The sequence below is a fragment of the Drosophila willistoni genome (genome assembly GCF_018902025.1).
Source record: "Drosophila willistoni isolate 14030-0811.24 chromosome XR unlocalized genomic scaffold, UCI_dwil_1.1 Seg8, whole genome shotgun sequence".
Lineage (NCBI taxonomy): Eukaryota > Metazoa > Arthropoda > Insecta > Diptera > Drosophilidae > Drosophila > Drosophila willistoni.
In genome coordinates, this window is record NW_025814059.1 from 1985001 (window position 1) to 2008607 (window position 23607).

At 37.4% G+C, this 23607-nt stretch overlaps 2 protein-coding genes across 11 annotated transcripts in view; one reads left to right on the forward strand and one right to left on the reverse strand.

The window, feature by feature from the left end:
- Nucleotides 1–11194, reverse strand: part of LOC6645910 (arginine-glutamic acid dipeptide repeats protein) — a 20965-nt gene extending 9771 nt beyond the window's left edge. For 9 of the 10 annotated variants that reach the window (XM_047012320.1, XM_023177611.2, XM_047012318.1 and 6 more), the window contains exons 1-2: nt 10944–11194; nt 1048–1179 (exon numbers count right to left, since the gene is read on the reverse strand). In XM_047012320.1, the coding sequence (XP_046868276.1) occupies nt 1048–1110 (63 nt within the window). In that variant the 5' untranslated portion in view covers nt 1111–1179; nt 10944–11194. The remainder of the gene's footprint in view (nt 1–1047; nt 1180–10943) is intronic. The other variant, XM_047012321.1, reaches the window with a different exon arrangement.
- Nucleotides 11195–13515: 2321 nt separating this feature from the next.
- Nucleotides 13516–22675, forward strand: LOC6645911 (UPF0687 protein C20orf27 homolog). The gene is made up of 2 exons (XM_002068536.4): nt 13516–13772; nt 21426–22675. Exons 1-2 carry the CDS (start codon nt 13730–13732, stop codon nt 21932–21934), a joined length of 552 nt encoding a protein of 183 aa, XP_002068572.1. The 5' UTR covers nt 13516–13729; the 3' UTR covers nt 21935–22675.
- Nucleotides 22676–23607: the final 932 nt, after the last annotated feature.

The following is a 23607-nucleotide window of genomic DNA, read 5'->3' on the forward strand; positions in this document are numbered from 1 at the left end:
CGCAAATGAAAGTTATGGGATTAGTTTTAAAAAGGAAAAACATCAGCGCCAAAAAGCTCTTTTTTTTTTTTTTTTTTTTTTTTTGTTTTGTTTTCTTTTAGTTAGTTTTGACACCACAACCACACATACACAACCACACACACGGGGGACAGGGACAACAAACATTCAGTTTACAGTTACAACAACAATAACAACAACAAACAACTTAAGACTAATGCCATGAATTATGTATGAACAATGTATACGAGATGTGTGCTTTTCGGTAAGATAAAAACGAAACAGATCGGAATGGAACGCGTAAAGGGAACGACGAAGAACAAGAACAAAAGAAGAAGAAGAAGAGAATGATGGAAGGAACAGGATCAACTTTTACTTATCTAAGTAAAAATAAAACAATAACAATAAAAATAAAGAGAATTTACATCGAAATATCTCAAAAGCCAATTGTTTAATTTTTTTAAAGTATTATTTACAGGAAAATTTTTTTTTTTTTGGGGTGGGGATTTCTAAAGCTCTTCTTCGGCGTTTTCTCTTTGGTAGTTCCAATAAATGAAGTATACAAATTTGTTTTATATTTTGGCCATTTAGAGACCGAAACAGTTGACTTATTACTTTAAGATTTACATTTTGAAGCGAAAATCCCTTGAGATTTTGAAGGTCGCTTTATGAATTTCTTAAAAAACGATCTTAGAGATCAAAGAATTTATTATTTTTTGCAGCATATTCGTAATGAATAAAAGTTATGTAACTCAAACATGCGGCAAGGTCCGCCAAATGTGTGCAAATTTTCATATTAAATGTTTTTAAAATAGGAAAGTAATTCCATAACCCCTTGAGGAGAGATTAAAAATTGAAGATATATAGTATGATGCCGATCTTTTAAAACTCAAGAGATATTTGAGTTTGAGTTGGAAAAACAAATTGCATTGTTTTTGAAGATATATAGATATTTTTTTTCTGTTTTTTTTTGTATTTTTTACTTTTGTTGGTTTTTATTTTTTTGTTACCGTGAGCTGAATTTCTGATTTGTGAGAGTTATGTACGTACATAGACATCGTTTACCTGGTGGCCGGGACCCACTCGTATTTCTCCTTGAGTGGAGGCCGCCATCACCCTTTAAAAACACGCTTCCGGTCCAGTGTTAAGCCTTTTTATGCCCTCTATGATATGAAAATTCAACTGCAAAGATACAATGTAAAAAAGAAAAATAAATAAATAACCAGATGAATTCACCAAACAACAATAATCGGGGTATACTACTCACTCACACACACACACACACTCGCACACTCACAAACAAACAAACACACAAACAAACAAGTTCGCTCTGTATTCGGAATCAATATAAAAGCGATGAAGTTGATATCAACATGCATAAATAAATAATCCATAAAAAATAATGCCATGTAATGTGCGTTCAATAGAGACCAGAAGAGCGAACGCGCGAGAGATTATTGAAAAATGAGAAACACACACAATCCAACAACAACAACAACAACAACAACAACAACAACAGCAACAAGAAAAAAGAGATGACGCGAGGCCACTGGAAATTAGGAACAAAGGGGGGAAGGCCAGGCCAGGCCAGTTGGGGAGGGGCAGGCAGTTGTGTCTTTTGGGGGGATTGGTTGGCCTGGCCTGGCCTGGCTTGACTATGTCTGCTTGCCACTTAATCGCTGGCATATGTTAATGTGCCTGCCAGACGTACGGACAGACGGACGGACACGCATTGCTCGCACGGTTTGCTCCTCTGGTTGGTAACTCTGTGTGCCTTTTTTGTTGCGTTCGCCTACTTCTTCTTCCTGTCTTCGTCTGGCGGCGGCGGTACTCTCTTTCTTTTTCCCCTTTCTTTCTCACTCTCTCTCTCTCTCTCCCCCACTTAAGTGTGCGTGCAGCTGTAAACAGATTTTCCGCTCAAGTAACTTGGCGAATAACTGTAACGAGGCGGCTAAGTAAGCATCGTCATACTCATGCTACCATGAGGAATTATCATTAAATTTGCTTATGAATCAATATCAATGCCAATACTTGGAGCAACACTCACACACACACAGAGACAGCCAGACGACGTAGCTCCACAACCGTTGGTTCGTATGGTTCAGTTCGGTCATTCGGTCCCCTACGTGTCCCCCCTCCTTGCACCTCAACCTCCTCTTCTTTCTTTCTTTTTTTTTTTTTGCCTTCATTCACATCATGAATGCCGACGGTGTTGCGGTTGTGTGGCAACGACACACAAATTATGGCAATTAAAATCAATTAATTAAATGCAGTGGCATCAGCCACGAGGACTCAGACTCAAGAGGGGAGGGGGGGAGAACCACAGCGGCGGCAATGACGATGACGACCATGTCGATGTCGATGGGCAAATAAAATGCGACTCGGTTCGGATCTGTTCGTACTGCACAGGCAGCCAGGCAGGCAGGCAGGCAAAAAAAAAAAAAAAAAAACAAGACATATATATTGTCGACAGATTTACACTCAATAAGGCACGACACGCCGCCTAAATGACTGACGACGACAACGGGGCGCAGCAGCACCTCCACGATGAACGCACAGGCCTGGGGTTGCACAGTGGTGGGAAAACACACACACACACACACACTGGGACACACACATGACAAGCATTCCCTCAAGTCAATTGTTAAATAAATGAAATATTTATGAAATGAATTACACAAACTTTGAATATAAAACATTACATTGTATATATGTATAATAAATAGATGTAAAAGGGTATTCATTTAGGCAGATCATTGTCTAAAGTCTATATATCTTTCAAGAGAGAATACAAGTTTTCATTTTATTATTATCTTTGTAAAACTGTCTAAAAATAATTGTAAACATGAAATACGAATGAAATATCTCGAGAAATGTTAACACATTTATTTTTATGGCAAACTAAAAGCATTTTGATAATTAACATGTACAAATGATGTACATACATATGATGTAAAGTGGAGATGGGGATGGGGATGGGGGTGGGTTTTGGTTCGGGTAAACTGAATATCAAAGTAAAATTCGGGGCCAACAGAGCTTTTATAATATGTTGAAATCATAAATAATGTACCATTTTGTTGGGTACTTTGTATCATTTAATGTTAAGCTGGACATGCATATTTCAATTTGCTTATTTAATATTTTATATTCAACGCCTGTTGTACTCTGCCTGCCTCTGGATTGCATGCCCCTCTCAGCCCACTGTGCCGAAACGAAGCGAATGACCAAAACGAACGAACAAACGAATTGGACGAATGGGTCTGGGCCTGTGTTTTGGGGCCAACACTTATCAACGACATCAGCGGCAACAGCTACAGCAACGCCAACCAGGTTAGCTGGCCTGGTGTGGTCTGGTCTGGTCTGGCATATCATGGCATGGACTGGCCCGGCCTGGCCTGGCCTGGCTGAATGGTTGGTTGGTTAACTGCTGGCAAGCAAACTTTTTTTTTTTTTTTTATGGGGGAGTCGTGAGTGGAAAAATTTCACATAAATACACACAAACACACACACACACAGGCATACAGCTACACAGAGAATCAGTGAGTGATAGAGGGAGATGGCAAAAAGGAAGAAAGACAACAAGAGAGCAAGAGAGATGGAGAGAGAGAAGGGCACGCGACTAAATCCCACATGCCGAGCAGTGGCGCTTGGGGAAAAATTGTGTAATAACTGCGAGCGCAATGTGCTAAGCTGTTCCTGTCGCCTGCCTGCCTGGCCTGGTCTGGTCTGACTGACTGTTTGTACGGTGTATAATGGTGGCTCTCTGGAGGCTTTAGAGCCCTCTATTTCAGCTACTGGCCCTGAGCCAGAGTCAAAGCCAGAGCCTGTGCTGTGTGTTATAAAACAAATGTACTACACACCAAAAGGGAGAAAAAAAAAAACACACGATGTTGTAAACGCACAAAGCCATAAAATCTAAAAAGACAAAACGAAAGGCTCGAATACTTTTTGCCACCACCGAAAAGTGCCTCAGTGTCGACCCAATGTATGTGTATATGTATATGTAGATGTGTGTGTATTAATAGCCGTATCATAATGCCCTGCGCTGAGGTTGCGGCACAACAACACAACGGTAAAAGACCACAAATTATGGCACTGGAAGAAAAGGACAGAAACAGACGCAACACACACACACACACACACACACACATAGAGAGAGAGAAAGAAAGCAAACAAGACAGAGAAAGAGAGAGAGACAGAGAGTAAACAGTCAACAGGGCCGGGTCGGTTAGGTCGTATCGAGTCTGTACATTGTTCAAGTACTTTTCATCCATGTTTTGGCTTGTGTGTGAATCAGAATCAGCAACCAGCACCACCGAAACAACCACCCAGCCGCCACCCCCTTTTTAACAGTCGTATATCTCGGCATACACTTGGTGGTAACGGGGGGTAGAAAGAAAGGTGGGGTGAGGTGGGGTTTAAGTGTGTGCGTGTGCATATTTAAGGGCCAATAATGCTGTCAATTTCAACTGACGCTCGTCCAACTCATTCTCAACCTCCTCATCCTCATCTCAATTAATGTCAACACGCATTTTATAAAGTTACACCAGATTAACAACACCCCGGACCTCCAATTCGATAAGTACTCCCCCTTCCACAACCCTCCCCCACCCTTTCCTGTCCTTAGCCCAACAACAGCTCCAACAAGTCGTCAAGGTTTTCATACCCAACCCCCGCTCCAACGCCCCCTTTCTTACAACGTGTCGCGCTTCAAACAAATTGTTTTCTAAACAGCCCATAAACATAAACGAAAACAAAACGAGAAATGTAAATGAAAATAAAAACTTAGCAACAACATCGCATCGCATCGGATCGGATCTCTCGCATCGTCGTCGTCGTCCGTCTACATCTCCATCTCCATCTCCGTCACCGTCGTCTGTGTTGTCGGTGTTGTTGGCCACAGAAAGAGGAAATTCAATAAACAATTTGTAGCATGAGTAGCGGAAAATTGTGTGTACGCACGCGGCTAAACGGACGTCGGAGCCAGAGTCAAAGCCAGAGACTCAAAAAACATGGGCGCAACAGTCGGGAGGGTTACCAACAATGCCCACTACTCCTAAGCAAGTCTTAAATTTCAACTTATTAGTCAAAGTTTAGATACAAATGTATCTAAAGTTAAAGGATTCTATTAATAAGGTTCGAATTGACGAGGGGGGGTTCTTAAAACCCCCCGACGGCTGAAGAAAACTTCACATACGCCCCTGGATTAGCCCCCTATCCCGTAGAGCAGCGTCTCCGACCGACTCTATTCCATTCTGCTGCTTTTGCTGCTGCTGTGTGTGAGTGTAATTTTTGAAATGGAAAAGCTGTCGACTGTCGTTTGTTAGTGTTGGCTTCTCTATATCTGTCTCTTTCTCGTTGTAATCATCACTTGCCAATAAGCTGACTAATTGACTGACAAATAGACGGCGGTGTGGCATAGCAGCAGCAGCAGCACCACCAACTACAACTGACTGGAGAGGAGAGTTCGAGTCTGTTTTGGTTGAGGCAAATGGCGTTAATAAGAGCAGCAGACAACTTAAAATGCCTGCCATCTCATCATCATTATCTTCATCATTATGATGATGATGATGAATGCCAGCAAAGTCAAGCCGTAACTGTACATTAAGGGTTTTCCTGCTTACACATTTTTCTGCTCTTCCACTTCTCCTCTTCGTTCATTCTTGTGTTTTCCTTTTCTCTCTCTCTTTTTCCCAGAGAAAAGCGATTATTAGGTTAGTCGGCGTGGCCGAGCTAATGGGCAATGCTAAGTGATATGACTGTAAGTGAATTAACCCTAAACCCCTAAGTGTAACCCCAAGGGTATACAAAATTGATTGCAAAGGGTGGGAAGAAAGCAAAAAAAAAAACACACACAAAGTGCTTATTAGATTGTTCATCCAACTAATTTAACGGTTTTTTTTTTTTTTTTTGTGTGGTGAAAGGAGAAAAGCTGTTTTTTGGGGAAATTTCGATACAAATTGATTTGTAATTTTACCATATAATACACTTGGCGAAATGAAATCAACATTTCTATAGTTTCAAAATAATTAGTCGGGGATAAGCCAGGTGAAAGAACCAAAATGGAAGTCACAAAACTAGAAAACTATTCGACATTTTCCTCTTTGTGTTCCACATGACACTTCATTATTGTGAATTTCTCCATCTGACCCGCATTCCAAGCGATTTTTCAATCCGTAACCTCTACCCCTATATGTATTTGGGCATGTGTATCCATATAATTACCAAAACAAAACACTCACAACACACACACATACACACAGAGAACATACCATTTTGTGTGTTATATACCATGGCCAATTGATTTGGTCGACAGATACAAGAGATAGAGCAAGAGCGAGAGAGAGAGAGGGATAGAGTCACGAGGAGCAAAGGGGGATTCACACATCATTCATCCCATCGAATGTTATGCGGTGCTGCATCTGTTTGTATTTTGAAGTGTGCGTGTCAAGTGCGGAAAGGAAATCCCATTAAATGTTAGTAGGCAACTTTACGTTTAATGTGTGTTTGTTTGTTTGCCTTTCTTCCCCCCACTCTCCCTCTCACTCGCTCGAATTTCTTGAAATGTTCGTGTTGTGAAAGCCAAATTTTCACAACAAATCAAAACAAGACAAGACAAGCCAAGCCAAGCCAAGGCAAGTCAGGAAAGCAGCAGCAGCAGCAGCAGCAATACAAAACAAAAGCAAAGAGTCCAACCAAACGAACAGAAGCAAACAAAATTTCTCTTTTTGACTTGGTTAATATGTATGAACGAGGGTTATTTCAAAAGTTAACGTTACTTATAACACTTGAAAGTAATCTTGTTGATCTTTATCAGTCATTCTCCTAACACTTTGGTCAAACCCTTATTAATTATGCATAAACTTTATAGTTAACCCTCGCACCAGCAGTATGTATAGATGTTTTTTTTTTTTGTTTTGGACTGGCCCCAGCTTACAGTTGTTTATGGCCATTACTCAACATCAACAAGAACATTATGCCACCACAGTGGCACTTCTAGTTCCTCTACTTCCCTCGCTCCCTCCCTCCTTTCCCCGCACACTCACTCGAACTATGGCCAATCTCCGACAGACACACACACACCAAAACTCCCTCCACACGCTTTTCTTCTTCATTCAACCCAAACGATTGAGCATCTATTCAAGCAACCTCGTCGAGTCAACGTTCCAAAAGCCAAATAAACGACCCACAACCAACAGACTGACTACTACTAGAGCGAGCTCTCTCGGTCGCATGCTCTTCCATTTGCCCACGTCCGTCCCGCTAACCTGTGGCCCCCCGTCCCAACCGCTCCACCCGCTGGCTCGTCAGTCGATCCGAACCCGATGTCTCGATGGATGTCTCTCTGTGTCTGTGTGTGTGTGTGTGTGTGTGTGCACTCGTGTCGTCGTCTCTTCTTTTATATATATGTTTATATGTATTTTGTGCTGTCGGCTTCGTTCATACGATTTGTTGGATTTGCTCATGAAGTTGTTAAACAGATTGTCGGTGTAGATACCTTCATCATTTTGCACGCCGTCGTCGCCACTGCCGCTGCCTGCCACTGCCACTGCCACTCAGTGTGTTCAGTGTGCTTCTGCCCCTTCGTCTCTGTCTCCAAAAAAAAGTTCCAAGCAGCTCCCCCCCCCCCCCCCCCCAGCTTTTTCCGTCTATCCATTCATCTGCATCCCCGCTCCCCTTTTCTACCCAGCCACCATCTAGCCAATTCTCTGATTTTGACTGTGTGTTGTTGTCGCTTCTCTCCTTTAGCTGGATGGCTTGCTGGTGTGTGTGTGTGCATGCGTGTGTCTGTGCGATTAGTTTTATGTAATTTTATCGAGTATTTTAAGGATTTTGCGGCTTATCCGCGCTTCATTTGGAAATTGTTTCGTGTTACTTGGTGAACAAGTGGGTGGGTGGGTGGTGAGGGGAGGGGATAAAAGAAAGCATGTGGTAGCTAGGTGGTGGGGCATCTCTTCTTCTTTTTCTTGCCCCAAAGTGTGTGTGTTATATAGAACTGTCGTCGTCATTTGTTTGTTTGCGACTCGTAAGAATAAACCTGTGTGTGTGTGTGTGTGTGTGTTTGTGTGTTGGTAAATGAGCTCCTGGCATGTGAAATTATTATTGCTTGCCCTTTACACTGTTAACCTCATCGTCACCCTCCCGCCGACACCTCTCCAAACCCCTTATCCAACTTGTCGTAATCGAATTATATATATACACAAGTACATCCATATATATATATATATATATATATGTATATATATCGTAAGATTTATGGGACTCATTTAACACGCTTTTATATTATATTCTCCCATTGATTTTACACTGATTAACATGAACAAAAAATTGTGTGACGGGGCGAAAAGAGAAAACAATAAAGCGAATATTTTTTTTTTTTGTTGCATGCCAACAAATATTTTGTTGGGCATTATTTATTTTAATAAGCGCTTTGTGTGCTAATTATCTTATCGTTAAATGAAGTAGTAGTTGGGCCCACACACACACAGACACTGAAACACACACAGTAACTACTACTACTACTACCTTATGTAAACTACACGGATTTATGGATCACCTGGAGATGGTAGCGTGAAATCAAAAAGAGTATATATCTCTGCTATATCTTTTAATGACGCAAACATCGAAATACTAAAAGATATATACTTATATAGAAAGTGGGCATATATATTCATAATTCCTGAACAAATTTTGTTGAATCATCGTTTACGTTCGAGATATCCAAGCAAATTGTCGAAGATAATCCCTATACAAGACGAATATTTAGCCACATATAAAGAAAGCGGGAACTTTTTCATATATTTAAACAAAAGTATTTATAAAGTTTAAACAAGTCTTTGATTCCTAGTCCTAAATATGTTGGAAATCCTCAGGTATAAACCTTGATAGCTAACCCTTGATTACCCAACACAGACTAGAGTTTATTTCCATTCTGGACCTCATCTCTGTGGTGTGGTGTGTGTCGCACGTTTTTAGCTTGGGTGAAGCTAGTTTCAAATTGTTTTTTTTTTTTTTTTTTTTTTTTGTAGTCGAAACGAGTAATGCTAATTAGGTTAGTTTATGTAATATTGGAACCTCCAAAAGCAACAGGCACTGGAGGTGGGAGGGAAATGTATTCCTAATCGCTGTCAATAAATCGACACTCGAGTCAAGTGTCTCAACTTTTCAATCAGATAAGCAGCAATTATAAATTAAAAGCGCAACAAACAGATTAATAAAAAGTAAACTTTAACAACACCTTATAAATAAGCCAAATGACTAATAATAAAAAAACAACAAAAAAACACAAAATATATATGTATATGAAAGCATTCACAACAAAAACGCGCGAACATCAAAAGAGGCCAATATGGCTATGGACAGACGACGACAGACATAACGTAGTTGGATGGAGGGAAGAGGAAAAACCCACTGTAGGACGGACAGACAGACGGGCGGGAGGGGAATGCAGAAGCAGCTCATCCAATTTTTGGTCTTTCTTTATTCCTCCAACAGCTACTGCTGGCTCCTTCTTCATCTTTATTCAATACGAGTTTAGGGTCGTTGCATTATTAGCACGTTATTTATTAATTAAACACTTTAGGTTTTATGTTCGTATAATCAGGTGGCCCCTACTTTCTATCTCTCTCTCTCTCTCTCTCGCTCACACACACTCTTTCTCTGTGTAGGTGTGTAGTAAGATAAGCCCGCAATACAAATAAAAATGGGTGGAAATGAGAAAGAGAGAGGAAAGGAGATAAGCGACCGCGTTAAGGAATTTCCTTGAAATCAAGAAAATTATTTTTAAAATTCTATCTAATGTAGTTCCAGGAACTTCCAACTTAACGAACGTTGCTGGTAATCTGAGATAAAACAGCAAAAATGATTTTGCTCTTCTTAAGAAATTTATAATTTGACTATTCACTTTCCGCCTTCTCCTCCCACCACCATCCATAAAACATTTTCGTAACGAGCTTAACATATAGAAAGGTGATCCTGGAGCTTACTTGAAGTATACTTCAATTAGGATTACATACTTTCTATAAACGAGATTTGTTATCTCTAGCCAATCTATTTATAGCCCAAAAGGTGGCTTAGAATTTATCAACCATTTGGCATTTGTGAAATTTGATAACCATCAATGGAGGTTCCCATCACTCGAAATTGAATCAAAAGTAAATAATTAAGAGAAGAAGAAGAGGTTAGCCAGCCACTTGATGTTAATGCCAATATGTACTTAAAAATTGCATTTTTCTTGTATGACATCATTTTGGGAGACATTTTTAGAGATTGATCGAAAAAAACAAAACTCATCTCTATGTACGCTCTCTCTTCTCTCTTCCCTTATGGCGATCAGACCGAGGCGTAGGCAGAAACAAGTCCTCTTCATGAGGCATGCGATCCTTTGTATTGTTTAAGGAAGAAACAAGGATTATAGTTGAAACCTAAGTCTACTTCATGTAGACAATTCTATTCTCAGTTTACTTTCTTTTTCACATAAGTTGGGTCTTATCTCAGCTCAAGAGAAACCGAGGCACAATAATGATGAAATAATGGTTCAACTGTTATCTAAAATGTGAAGATTAAGATCTAGTTCAGTCAGTTTGTTGGTTTTTGTTTTGTTTGCTTTATCATTCAGAGTTTAAAATTGGGTACAGACTATGGATGGAGACTGACTGACTGTGTGCTGGAGGGAAGGGGGGCACTTTAATTGATTATTTTGTATCTACTTTTTCCTCTTCATATCTGTGGCCCTCTTAAAAATAGTTCGGCTATTAACCCTTGGTCTCCAACAAACCCTTGCCACTTTTTGGTGGTGGTGTATGCTATGTTAGGGGAGGGCGTTAACTATTGTAACATGAGACGACAGACGGATCGACCGACCGAGCGACCGATATTGAATTGAAGCAAACAAATAATTATAATTAAATATTGTATATGCCTAGTTAAACAGATGCCGTTCTCACCATGAATCCAGGGTAAGTGTGCTTAAGGCGTTTGGCGTTCTCTTCCTTCTTCCTTAGTCTGCCTGCCTGCCTTCCTTCCGACCTACTCCTACTCCAACTCCTCCTTCTCCTCCCGTGACAGTAAGGGCAACTGGAGCTCCAAGATTATGAGCAATGGAGTGAAGAAGGCGCGGAACTGTGAACTGATACTTGCTGGAGATGTTGATTATGATGATGATGATGATGGTGGTTGGTGGAGGTGGTGGTGGTGATGACGACGACGACGACGACGAAGACGATGATGACGACGACGATACACTGAGACGGAGGATTTGTTGTAGTTGTTGTTGCTCTCAGCGAGGGGGCAGCCGGAAATGTATATTTTGGTTAATTTGCACAAACACACAGCTGGAAATCGAAAAGGAGAGAGAGGAGATGATGTTGATCAAGAAGAAGAGGTAGAAGATGAGAGAATCAGGCAGTAAAAATATATTGCAATTGCAAAGCCATAAAACAATAACAAAAAATAATTACAAAAAAAAAACAGCAACAATAAAAATCAAAACAAAAACCGATTTTTTGTTTTTCTTTTACATTTATACATGGATTTCTTTTGTTTGCATTTTTATTTTCTTTTTCATTTTAACTTTCGTGTTTTTATTTTATTTCCTTCGTTGTCAATTTCTTTAATTTTTTTTTTATTTATTTATTTTTTTTTTTTTTTGTAAAGGGCGCACAAACAAATTTTCAGCCAACGTCAGCGAAAAGCGAGGATAACACACGACAAGGGAGAGAGTGAGTGAGAGAGACAGAGAGGATAGAAAGCGAGCGAGCGGGAGAGAGAGAGAGAAGGCGGCGGCACAGGAGCATCTGTGGGGTGAGGGTGAAGAAGGTGGGTGACGCCGACGCCGAAACAACTAACGGCAAGGAACGGTGGTGGGTTGTTGTTGTTGTTGTTTCTGCTGCCACCGCCACCGACGCCGCCGCGCGACTGCTGCCGTTGCTGACGCTGCTTGCCTTGTCTTGCGTTTGCTTTGTTGCTGCTGCTGCGACTGCTGCGCTTTGCTTTGCGATTTCTTTTCAGAAAATTTGTTGAGCCTTTTTCCTTGTCTTTTGTGGCACGTCCGTTTCTCGTACTACTTATTTGTATTGTTCTTTGACTCCCTTCCTGCTCCTTATCCTCTCTTTCCGTTTCACCGTCTCCCTCCTCTGTTTCCTCACCTCAGCCCATTAGTGACGGGCAGCAAGTCCGACGACACCAATAAAAAAAAATTTCAATGATTTTCAACGCTGCGCGCAGCAATTGTATCTCTCCACGCGTCAGTTTTAAATTAAATTAGTGACACACTTAACTAATAATTAATTTTTGCACACTTGTTGTAGTTTTTCTTACATTTTCTTTTTCTCTTTCTTTACTTTTTTTTTTCTTTTCTTTTTGTTGCTTTTGCTGTCGTTGTTGATTTATTTTTGTTGTTGTTGTTGGTGTTGGGCGCGTGAAACTCGTCTTATTTTTTTTCTTTTTTCTTTCTTTTTTTCTTCGTTTTTTTGTTTTATTTCAATGCTCATGCTCTTCTCTTCTTTTTGCATACACTTTGCGCACATATACACTAACACGCTTACATTCACGCACACAAACGCGACACACTCACACACACGTACTTGGCTTGCGTTTTTTATTGCTGCTGCTGCTTGGGAAATATGTACATACATATGTATTTTCACTTGGCTTTGTGCATAATACCTATTTATTATTTTCACCTTATTCCATACACACATTAATGCCCACGTTCTGGAGAGTGTTTTGCACTAAAAATTTATTATTATAATTTTGATGGGCCCCAATGCTACAAATACAAAATACGCGTTAAAATAAAAATGGCGTTGTGTTGTGTTTCCTTGTCGGATAAAGGTTACCCGGTATTAGCGGATAGGTGAGACCGTATTCCATCTCCCTATTATTGGATAAATTTTACCAGTATTTCTCAACACATTTTTGCAACCCTGCTGAAAATTATCGCTACCGCCGATAAGCCTTAGTGTAATTTTTGTATACAACTTTTGAGCGAAATAATGTCTTCAGAATTAAAGCAAGATAATTAATTTTTTTTAAAGTTAATATGTGAATGTTTTTATAAGTCATGTTGACACAAAAATTGTTTAAAATCTATCCGGTGTGTAAATATTCAATTTTACGCTTTCCAACACTGATCATTTTGACGGATAAGTGTCCCCAGTATGAGCGGATAGTAGTAAAAATACTGCTAAAAATTTCGTTATACAGCACTTAAAACGAATACTAGCATAATTTATCGATTAAATAAATCGATATTTTTGGGCGCGATAATAATAAATTCTGCAAACCAAGAAAGAAATAAATTAAATCTTGAAATTAAATAAAAGTTGACATGTATTGAAAATATGTAAGCTATATATTATGTTAAATATTGCGTATATTATTTATTGAAGTCTTATAATTTTATTTGCTGCTGGACAATGAAATACCGGGAGGTCTGACTTGAATACTGGGAACAGCCAATCGAAAATAGGGGCACAGAACAAAACAATTTTGAAAAAGAAATCGCGCCCGTTTTTTTCAGTGTTGTTTTTGTTTTGAAGCGAAGTGGTCGAGAGTAGTGCCATCGGTAGAATATTTTGTGTGTTTTTTTTTTGCGCAAATTAAGCATTTTGAGCCCCTGATAAACGATATAGCAAACGACGAATTTTCTGTGTGAAAATTGTTGACAACCGGCCGGGAAAGGCAACCACTTCAAACAATCCAGGACAGACAAGGCATTTATAGGAACAAAATGGGAGACGAAGCCACAGCCACCGAAACTTTGGACCATCAAGGTAACAACAACAGAAAAAAAGGCAACAAAAACGTGCTTCTAACACAATAATAATAATAATAATAACAATTCAAGTGCTGTTTAATTAAAGATATTGCTAAACCCAGTCAAGCAGCAAGTCGAGTCGAGTCCTAAGCAAAGTTTCATTTGTTATTCAAATTGCTATTGACAGTTTACAAAAGGGGGCGGGAGGCGGTAAGGGGGCCGCAAATGCAAAATGTATTTTCTTTATTTCCTTCCTGGTTATGTTGACACTTGCCGCTGCGTTGCACCTGCCTCTGTTCCCAACTCTTGACATTTATGTTATTGCGAAAATGTCAATAGAAGGCAACAATAACAATAATAACAAGAACAAGAAGAAGCACACAAAAATAACCATAGAAATGAAATTCTACCCTACCCCTCCATACCTCTGCTTAGCCATACATCTTCCTCTCTCTTTCTCTCTCTCTCCTATGACCATTGTTGATCTTGCTCTTTCTTTTGTGAGTGAGTGTGTTTGTGTGTGTATTTTTGCCGGAATATTAAAAATAATATTTGTTCATGGTCAAGCTTAAGCCAATTTTGCACTTCAATGTTGTGGCCATTTAGTGTCATACCACCACGCCTCCACCGCCATCCATCCATGCCGCCTTCCGCATCAGAAAATTGCCCCTAGGACCGGGAATCGATGATTTTTGTTCACAATTTTGCGTGACTTGACTGGAAATACCCTATATACCCTATTCATATGCATTTTAAGGTATGCCAGACAGGTATTCCATAAGGGACAAGATAATCCATAAGATCGTTTATCGTAATATTGATTTCTATTTTGAATATAAATACCATCACAATTTTTATAATCATATATTGCCACTTTTCCCTATGGCCTTCTTTATAATTCAAAGTTAAGTAATACATAAAAAAGGCTCCCAAAGGATAGTCACATAGGGTCCTACATATAGTCACATATAATTCTAACAGACTTCACCAGAACCGAATGTATTAATGTTTCCCCAGTTTTTGTTACAAAAGATTTAGATTCACTAAAAGTAATCAGTGTTAGTTATAATTTCATTCGAGATTGTTTATACGTTTATATGAATGTTAATAACAGATAATTAAAATTATCTAAATTAACTTCAATCCCTTTTATATAAACTCGAAAGAATGAATACAACGATTGAACAAGGCTAAAAACTAAAATGAATCGAAAGAATACTAATGGTATAATTCATTCATTTGTTTAATGCTCGACTGAATCACATTTAATGGAGAAAAATCTGTATATTGTGGTTACTTTAAGCGATCTTCCAAAGGGATAAATAAACATAACAAATAAGTAACACCCTCTCGATCATTTTGCATTAAAATTTACTCGCACAACTGAATATGATATATTAACGAGTACTGAGAATATATCAAGACATTGGGTATCTTTGTAGTCGAGTTTTGTTTTTTATGGTTTTCATTAAAGTTTTTCAAGTGAAGGGTCTGCAAATTTGTCTACTACTCACCATTCTTATCGCCGGCAGCTGTTGGTGACGCTAGAATTTTTATCATTTGCTTTTTTTTTTCTTTTCGTTTGTTACTTTCTGACATTAAAGCCCATTGCAAACATTTAATCGAAACTTGCTTAAAATGTCAACTAGATTAGTTAATTTTTGTGAAATTTATGGACAAGCTAATGAATTGCAGTTACCATAAATACATGTGACAGAGACAGAAATAAATAAACATTCAACTATAAATTTCGGTTTCTTGGGTTACTACAAGGTTACTTAACCTTACTACTAGTGAGCGATCTTCTTTCTTATATATTTCAGATTTCCAATCTGGAACTCCTTAGCGAAAAGAAGATAAATCTTGTTGCCTTTGTAGAGAGTTTTGGAGGCATAAATAAGCCTCTTTAAACGTCAATAATAAATAAAAATTACATGAAATTATAATTATTATTTGAAACTTCTAGACAAATGCTTCTCTAACGGCAAAACTTTGCCTTTGGAATGTATTGAATAATAGAGCTATTACAGCTCGTGCTTAATTTCAGATGTAATTTCATGGGATCCGTGATCAAAGTCGGAAAGAAAAACAACAACAATATTTTTGTGGCATTTTAGAATCATTTGAATTTTGCTACTGTCGCATGTTATATACGGAAAAAAAACCGATCATCCAGTTAACACCATCAATCAATTAGCCACGAGTTCATTAACAAGCTAATTATGAATTCATTTAGCGCCTGGCCCGAGTCCGGAGAGGGAGATTACCTTTTTTTTTTTTTGGTTTTTAACACCCCACCAAAGTCATTCATTCAGTCAGTTGCTACGACACCTTTGGCCACGCCTCGCACCTCTCACCGCGCAGCCCCAAGCCACTCTCGTTGGGTTAATTAAATTGCACAAAAGCCCCAACGGGCAACAAATCTTTTTTTGTTGCTCGTATTCGCTTTTGTCTCTTTTTTGTTTGTTATAAAGATATGCATTGTATAATGCATACACATACATACATACAAATATGAGAATATGAGTAGCTCTATTTATAGACACACAACTACTACTACTACTACCACTACACAGGGCACGTTGTTGGCCCCGTTGAGAGGGAGAGCACGACATAACAACGACATCCTACCTACAGCCACCTTACCCTTATTTATCATGTGGCTCAGGTGAGGAAGGTGATGAGGATGCCTCTCCCATTGACTGACTGCTCACCTGCCTGGCACTTGTGATTGATATTTGTCGTCTCATTGGTATAACAAAATGAAATTAAAGGGTATAGTGATAGCTATTTAAATGAATTCAAAGAGATTCATAAATTATGCAAGAAATGTTGCCAACTCTCAATTTTAGTTAGGGTATAACCAAGTCGGTACTTTTGGGACTTTTCCAATTGATGGATCGTTCAATAAATAAACATTTTGCTATGCCAAATGTTTGTTAATATTTTTACAAAACTTTTTATATTTTGATTATGTGAACAACGGCACGTAATGCAAATATTAAATGCCATTTCCATTCCCGATTTTTGTATATATATATATGTATGAGATTTTTAAACAATTTAATTGGAGATGAGAAGGACAGAGAGAGGGAGAGAGAGAGAGAGAGAATCTATTCCTGTTTGAAATGTTTTACCACAAGCATTGTCAATGAATTCAGGTATAAATAAAGACTGTAAATGCATTTATAATAAATGGCATTCCCTTCTCTCTCTTCATCATGACCAAACACAAACCATTACTTATTTAAAAGCAGAGTGATATTGAATTATTGACACATTGCTGATTTATGTGAACCAACAACCAAATGGATGTTTCCTTTTCTCTCTTACTGTGAGTGAGTGGCTTTATTGGCAAGTACTTTTAAGGCAATTAATATATATGTTTCCGATATCCCTTGATTGGATGGTCAATAAATTCGACAGCGACGACAGATTTAATCTCCATTAAAAACAACGAAAAGTTACAGTATATTATTTTTATGCTTTACCCAAAACATACATTGCGTATGCGTAATATTATTTCACTAACAATAAGAGAGATGTAGTTAGTTTTAGAGGAAGAAAAAAAAGTTGAATAAAAAACAAATGCTTTATTGAAATCAGTTTATTTATTGACTGAATTGATTGTTATGCCTGAATATATATAAATGATTTCTTGTTGTTAAGTAGCAAATGGATCACCATCCATTTCTTAGAGTCTTATCATTAAAGATTTCATTGCATAAACAGACAGAAAGAAAACAAAAACCATTTTGGTTTTAATTAACTTTTGTATATGGGGCACAAACGAACCAATTTAGGTTTATAGAGGAATCAATTGATCTCATGTATATCTATATGCATATGTATCTCTAATAGTTAACAATTGTTGTCAGTGCGTCGAATTGCGTCCATTCAAAATGTTATATAGAATTTCTATTCTATTTAAAATCGATTTGTAAATATTCCATTAATGATTAATCAATGCTGATTGCTTTAGCACGTGAGATAGGAATAGAGAGAGACAGAGACAGAGAGAACACACACCACACTCTCAATTGATTTCCAAATCCTGCCCTGCACCAGCCCTTTCACCCTTTTCCTCTCTCGCTCTAGCTGTCATCAGCTTTTTCTCAATTTTTATTTAATTTTTTTTTTCTTTTGCTAGCGGAAAGGTCCGCCTGAAGCGTGACTTTAAATGAAATTTATAAAAAGAACAATCGAGTTTGCGATTCCCTCGACACTTGAGAGCATCGTTTTCTATATATACCTTATGTCTATGTGTGTGTGTGTGTGTAAATTAAATGCGAAAGACGAAACGGGAAATGGCGAATTGACATTGTAGAAGGCAAAGCTATGGAGCCATGGAGCATTGGGTCGCTCTTTTGTTGACTTACATTTAAGCAGATTAAGCTGGATTACAATAAATTGTTTACAAGCTCAAGCAAAAAACAAGAAAGAAAGAAAAAACGCAAAAAATTAAAGAAAAATTGCTTTAATATCAAAAAAAAAAAGAAAGAAAAACTCAAAACAAAGAAACAAATAGTAGCAAATTTTGTTGACAATCAATTCCATTTCCAGTAAAAATATAAATAACAAGACACCAAAAATTATATGAAATTATGACGTATTGCTGAGCGGGCGATCAGCCAACAAAAATGTGAAAGAAATAAACCAAAAACAGTCTACGCCAACATTCTTTTTTTTTGGTTTTTCTGTGGAGACAGCAATTTGAAAATATTTCTATGTGATGTGGAAATCTATTTTATGTGTTTGTGTGGAAATCCGCCATCGCCTTCTGCCCCTGCCCCTTGCTCTTTACCTCTCAACTTTTCATTTTCAACCCCCTCCCCCCCCCTTTAGCCATTAGACTGCTGTGTGTGTTTTAACAATTGTCTTGAGTGGCCATCGAAAGAAAGCAAAAAGAAAGAAAATAGTGTAGAAACAACATATTCTAGTCTCTATTAATAGCCAAAAAGTTTTTTTTTTTTTTGGGGCCATGAAATATTTTATGTGTGTATGACTAAAAAAAAAAAAAACAAAACTAAAATGATGTATTAAAGAACTTGAAATTCAAATTTCATTTTTTTCACATACTTTTGATTATTGTTATAGTTAAACTCGAATGGCTAACTGATTAGAAGTATATCAATGTTAATCAAATGCCAAAGTTAGTTACTATTGTTGACAGAGATTAGCAATTTAGCGATTTGTTAATTGCATTGTAAAACATCGTTTACTCTTGTGTGTTTGTGTGTGTGTGTGTGTATTAGCTAATATTTATACAGGGTGCTCTGTTTCAGACTTAGTATTTTGATGTAGACTGAATTGATTAGTTTAGAAAACTTCTAAGAACTAATGCGTATGGATATTAGCCCTTTTTCTAATGTTAATTATAATTTTAAGTAATTTTTGTTTGTCATTTGCCTTTTTTTTTGCCAATTTTATGGGGCGGGAAATGATTTGCACAATTCTAAAATGTAATTATAAAAGTTAATTTGGAATATCAAAGCATATCCGGTGAAATAACAACTAAGAAATTATAGGAAACTAAAGAAAGTTTGGTCCCATATGTATAGGGTCAACACTTTTATTGTTATTTGTTATTTTTGTTTGTTTTGTTATATTTATAATTAAACTTTACGTCGACATTGTGACTCATTTTTCTCGTTCATTAAGATGTGAATGCTTTTGACCGAAAATGTTCTTAAAATAAACCAAAAAGAAAAGTCAATGATTACTAAATACGAGTACATACATATACATATACATATACACAACTCGAATTAAATGACTTGAAAAAACAAATGCAAATGTATTTAGGCAAAACATATTATAATTTTTATGAATGTCATTAAAAAATGTATGGTTCAAATGATGAAACAAACATTATGAGTTTAATATTTACACAATTTTTGCAATAAAAATTTAAGAATATGTATTTTTAAAGAGCCTCAATTAAGGCGGATTATCCATTTGGTTTAAAGAAATAAGTTTAATACATTTTGATGTAAATTTGATATACAACAAACTAAAATTGCTTTAGAAATGAACTTGCTAGATATTTAGTAATCAAACGAAATTAGTTTTAATCTCAACGTACATATATAATTTTGAGCTTTGACATGAACCTTATGTTAACCCTTGGCGTATGTAAACCAAAACGTTCTTAAGAAATTTTACAAAGCAGAAAGATTTTTGCCTCACTTTTTCCATTTGTGCCACACAAGGCATATACATTTGCTGCAAATTGTTTTGCATTGGCGGGCTAGAGCCCGAGAGTCGGAGCCAGAGCCCCGCCATATAAATTGCATATTTACGATTAGCTAATTGAAAATTGCAAAGTGTCTCATTTGTTAAACAAGCTAATGGGAAGGGAAGAATGAAAGCAAAGTGGATATCAGAGTCAGAGGCAAAGCTAAACGCCTACGGCGGAAATAAGGCCCGATGCCGAGGAATATTCAGGTACAAGTGACTTTTATTACGGCCAAATATGTATGTAGATCTCTATGTGTGTGTGTGTGTGTGTATAAATGAAATGTATATATGTGTATAGTTGAGTAAACGGAGAGATGAACAAATAAACAAAAACCAAACAAACAACAACAGAAACCAAGCACAAGACAAGAGCCAAAAGAGAGAGTGGGGGAGGGGGGGACAAGACGCCTCTCGTTGGTCGGTGGCAATCAAGTAAACTTCCCCAACATTGCCACGGAAATTGCGTGTAAGCGCGTAATTAAACGCGTCCAAGGCCGGTTCCGTTCTGAGTTATTCCCACACCTCCCCCCCCTCCCCAGATCTTTGGCACTCGTTTGCGTTTCTTTGTCGCCTTAGGGCTTAAATTGCATTAAAATTGGGTCAATTGGGACCAACTTGGTTGCAGCAATTGGTTGGACGTTTCTCTGATTTAAAGCTTCATATTTCTAGGCTGACACTCGACTGACGACTGAAATTCATTAGGATTGCAAGTGACTAAATGAGTGAGTGACTGTGAGAGAGGACGGGGAATAGAACATTCAAATATGCTTATGAATAACTGAGCTCAGTTGAGTTTTAATTGATGGTAACATGCAAACTAGCAATGAATCGCAGCAAATGAAGTTATGCTAAGCTGCTTGAGAAACAAAACTAAATAGAAATTAATACACAAACAGTCAAAAGTTGTACGAAATAGACGATCAGTTGAACAACAGAAACGCAAAAGTTGCGATTCTTCACTTCTCCGTTTGAAACTTTTTGAAATTAAACTGAACAAGCTGGTTAAGGTCTTTGTCTTGACCCTTTTAGAAATTTCAAGGTTCTAGGTATCCTAGTTCGCCTTAAAATATAAATTTCATTCTTAATTTCTGAAAAAAAAACTAATTTGACTCTAAATTAGTAGATAAGAATCAGTTCTAACCCATTGTAAATTGCGCATACGGCATGTGGTACACGCGATGTGAGGTACACTTAAGTTTATTAAAGTCAAAGACTGTCTAGGGCTTTAAAGGGTTAAGGGATTTTTATAATTTCGCAAGTGTAAAGTCATTTGTTTAGTTCATAACTTACCATTATTTCCAGCAATGAGCCGTTTCTTGTCTTGCAACTTGATTTAACCTCACTTACTTTGTTATTATAATGATTTGACTAATGATTGTCGCAATGTAGTAATTTATATCTCCTATTCTTTCTCTCGTTGTCTCTTTAGATCATCATGTGCACTTTGATGCGGCCACATTGAAGGATGACTTTGAATCGGACAGTTGTGTGACATATCAAAGGTCGGGCGACACAATTGTCGTTAGCCTGGGATTTCTGCAAATCAATCATCGATATCTGATTGACTTGAAATTGCCGGCCACATTGTTTGGTGAAGTGGTGGCGGCTAAAGTTGGCAGCAAATTTGTACCCGTTGTTAGTGCCACACCGAATCTGCATTGCCGCATCACCGAATTCGCCGGGACCAAGCACGATGAGCATGATTTCTACGAAATGAAATTGGAGTTCTTTGCGTATAAGGAGAAGCTATTACGCGAAGTCCTGCACATTGTCAACTCGAACAATGCCAAGGAGCTGCTGCAGTTGGTGATTGCAGCTCGAGTGCTCGGCAAGGGCAAGGGAACACCAATGCTGCGGACTGGCATCCATTGCATAGGAGTTGAGCGCGATGACGATGAATCGGAGGCCTCAGATTTCGCTGGTTTTGATAAGCCCTAAAGACGCTGACTGCCTCTGGCCCTTCATTTAAGCCGTTCAGTCTTGTTAAATTCTACTATTGACGTGTATTTTTTTTCTTCCCTCTCCCCTCTATGTCGCGTGTCCTAGTTTGTTAAGTAAAAGTAAAAGTAAAACAAAATTATATATGTAACTATACAAATATTGTATGAGAAAGCTAGTTTTTACATAAAATAAGAAAAATATGTATGTATTAACCGAAATTGTATGTAAAATTCATTGAGCATTTGTTGTGCATTAGTGGGCATGTTGTTTGGCGTCTCTCTATGTGTCTGTTAGTTGTCACACGCTAGTGCAGTGTACTTAGAATTCGATTGTATTTTAAGAAGGCTCAGGAATCATTATTCCCCAGATAGAATTAGAGGAGAGTACTAGAAGAAGGAGGAGGAGGTGGAGGAGATTCCGTTTTGTGTTCGATTCCATCAACTTGTATCAACATGTGGCCAAAACTGTCACAATATTGTATTTAACTTGTAACTAAAATGTCAATTTCGATTAATAAGACACATGCAACCAATCGACTAACCACACACACACACACACAAACGCATAGAGATTGACTGTGTTTTGCAAGTAAATAATGTCTATCAATAATCTGAGACAGCGACTTGACTTGGTGGTTTATGCAAATAACAATAACAACAAGCAACCAAACAACTAACCAACAAACATTGGGAATATATAGTATAAATAAATATAATGCCCACAAATGCATTAAACGAGTTCCATTTGCTTTGACATATTGTCTGGTCTAATCTTTTCTAATCTGATCTAGTTGACATGAAATGGTTATATATGATAAATTTCATCGAAAAGCAAACAAAAATAAAGATAAAAATGTATTTGTTCTATGCACGTTAATTAATTGTAATATATAATATATAAAAAGTGATTTAAGATAGGCGTATTCAAAATTGTTTCCCCCTATTATTATCATTTGTGGCATGCGCCTAAAAGTAGGCTATGCGAATTTTGTTTTGCTCACTTAGATCACCTTTGAGATTTACTGAAAAAGAGAAAAGGATTCATGTTTGTGGCAAATTAGATATTTATAGGAAACGAATTGAAATTTAAAATATATTATTCTCAACATAAAAATAAATATAAACCACAACAACATTCATTTTAGATTTTTATATAATTATAAACTAAGAGTATTTTGGCAGCACTTAAATTTAAAATACAAATTTTCGCAATTGTCTAAATGTTTTGAAGTAAACCAAAACACAAATTGTACGACCAAAAGAAAACAATTGTCAAATCTGACCCAAGATCAATATGCTCAGAGTGTTACAACAGACCAAAATGCAAGCCTTGATCTAAATGTAACTAAATATTTACATAGATATATGTATATGTATACAGATATATCTGTATAATGACAAAACACATTTATAATATTATATATTGACTCAAGAACTAAATCTATGATGACTAAAAAAAAAAAGCAAAATGCAATTTATTGTATAATCAACTTTAAGGTGCTCTTAGGCATTATATTGTAATCAATGAAATGTTTACATAACTCAATAAGTTAACAAAATGTTTTTTTTTTGTAAAATTTAAAATACACATTTACAAAATGGGCAATTTATTGTTAATTTTTTGTCTGTTTGTATGAAAATTTCATCTCTTTTATTATTCATTGTATGAAA

Bases quoted from the DNA above. Each gene is read 5' to 3' on its own strand.
- LOC6645911 (XM_002068536.4), top strand. From the start codon at position 13,730: ATGGGAGACGAAGCCACAGCCACCGAAACTTTGGACCATCAAG. The intron at 13,773-21,425 runs GTAACAACAACA...TTGTCTCTTTAG, and splicing joins CGAAACTTTGGACCATCAAG to ATCATCATGTGCACTTTGAT.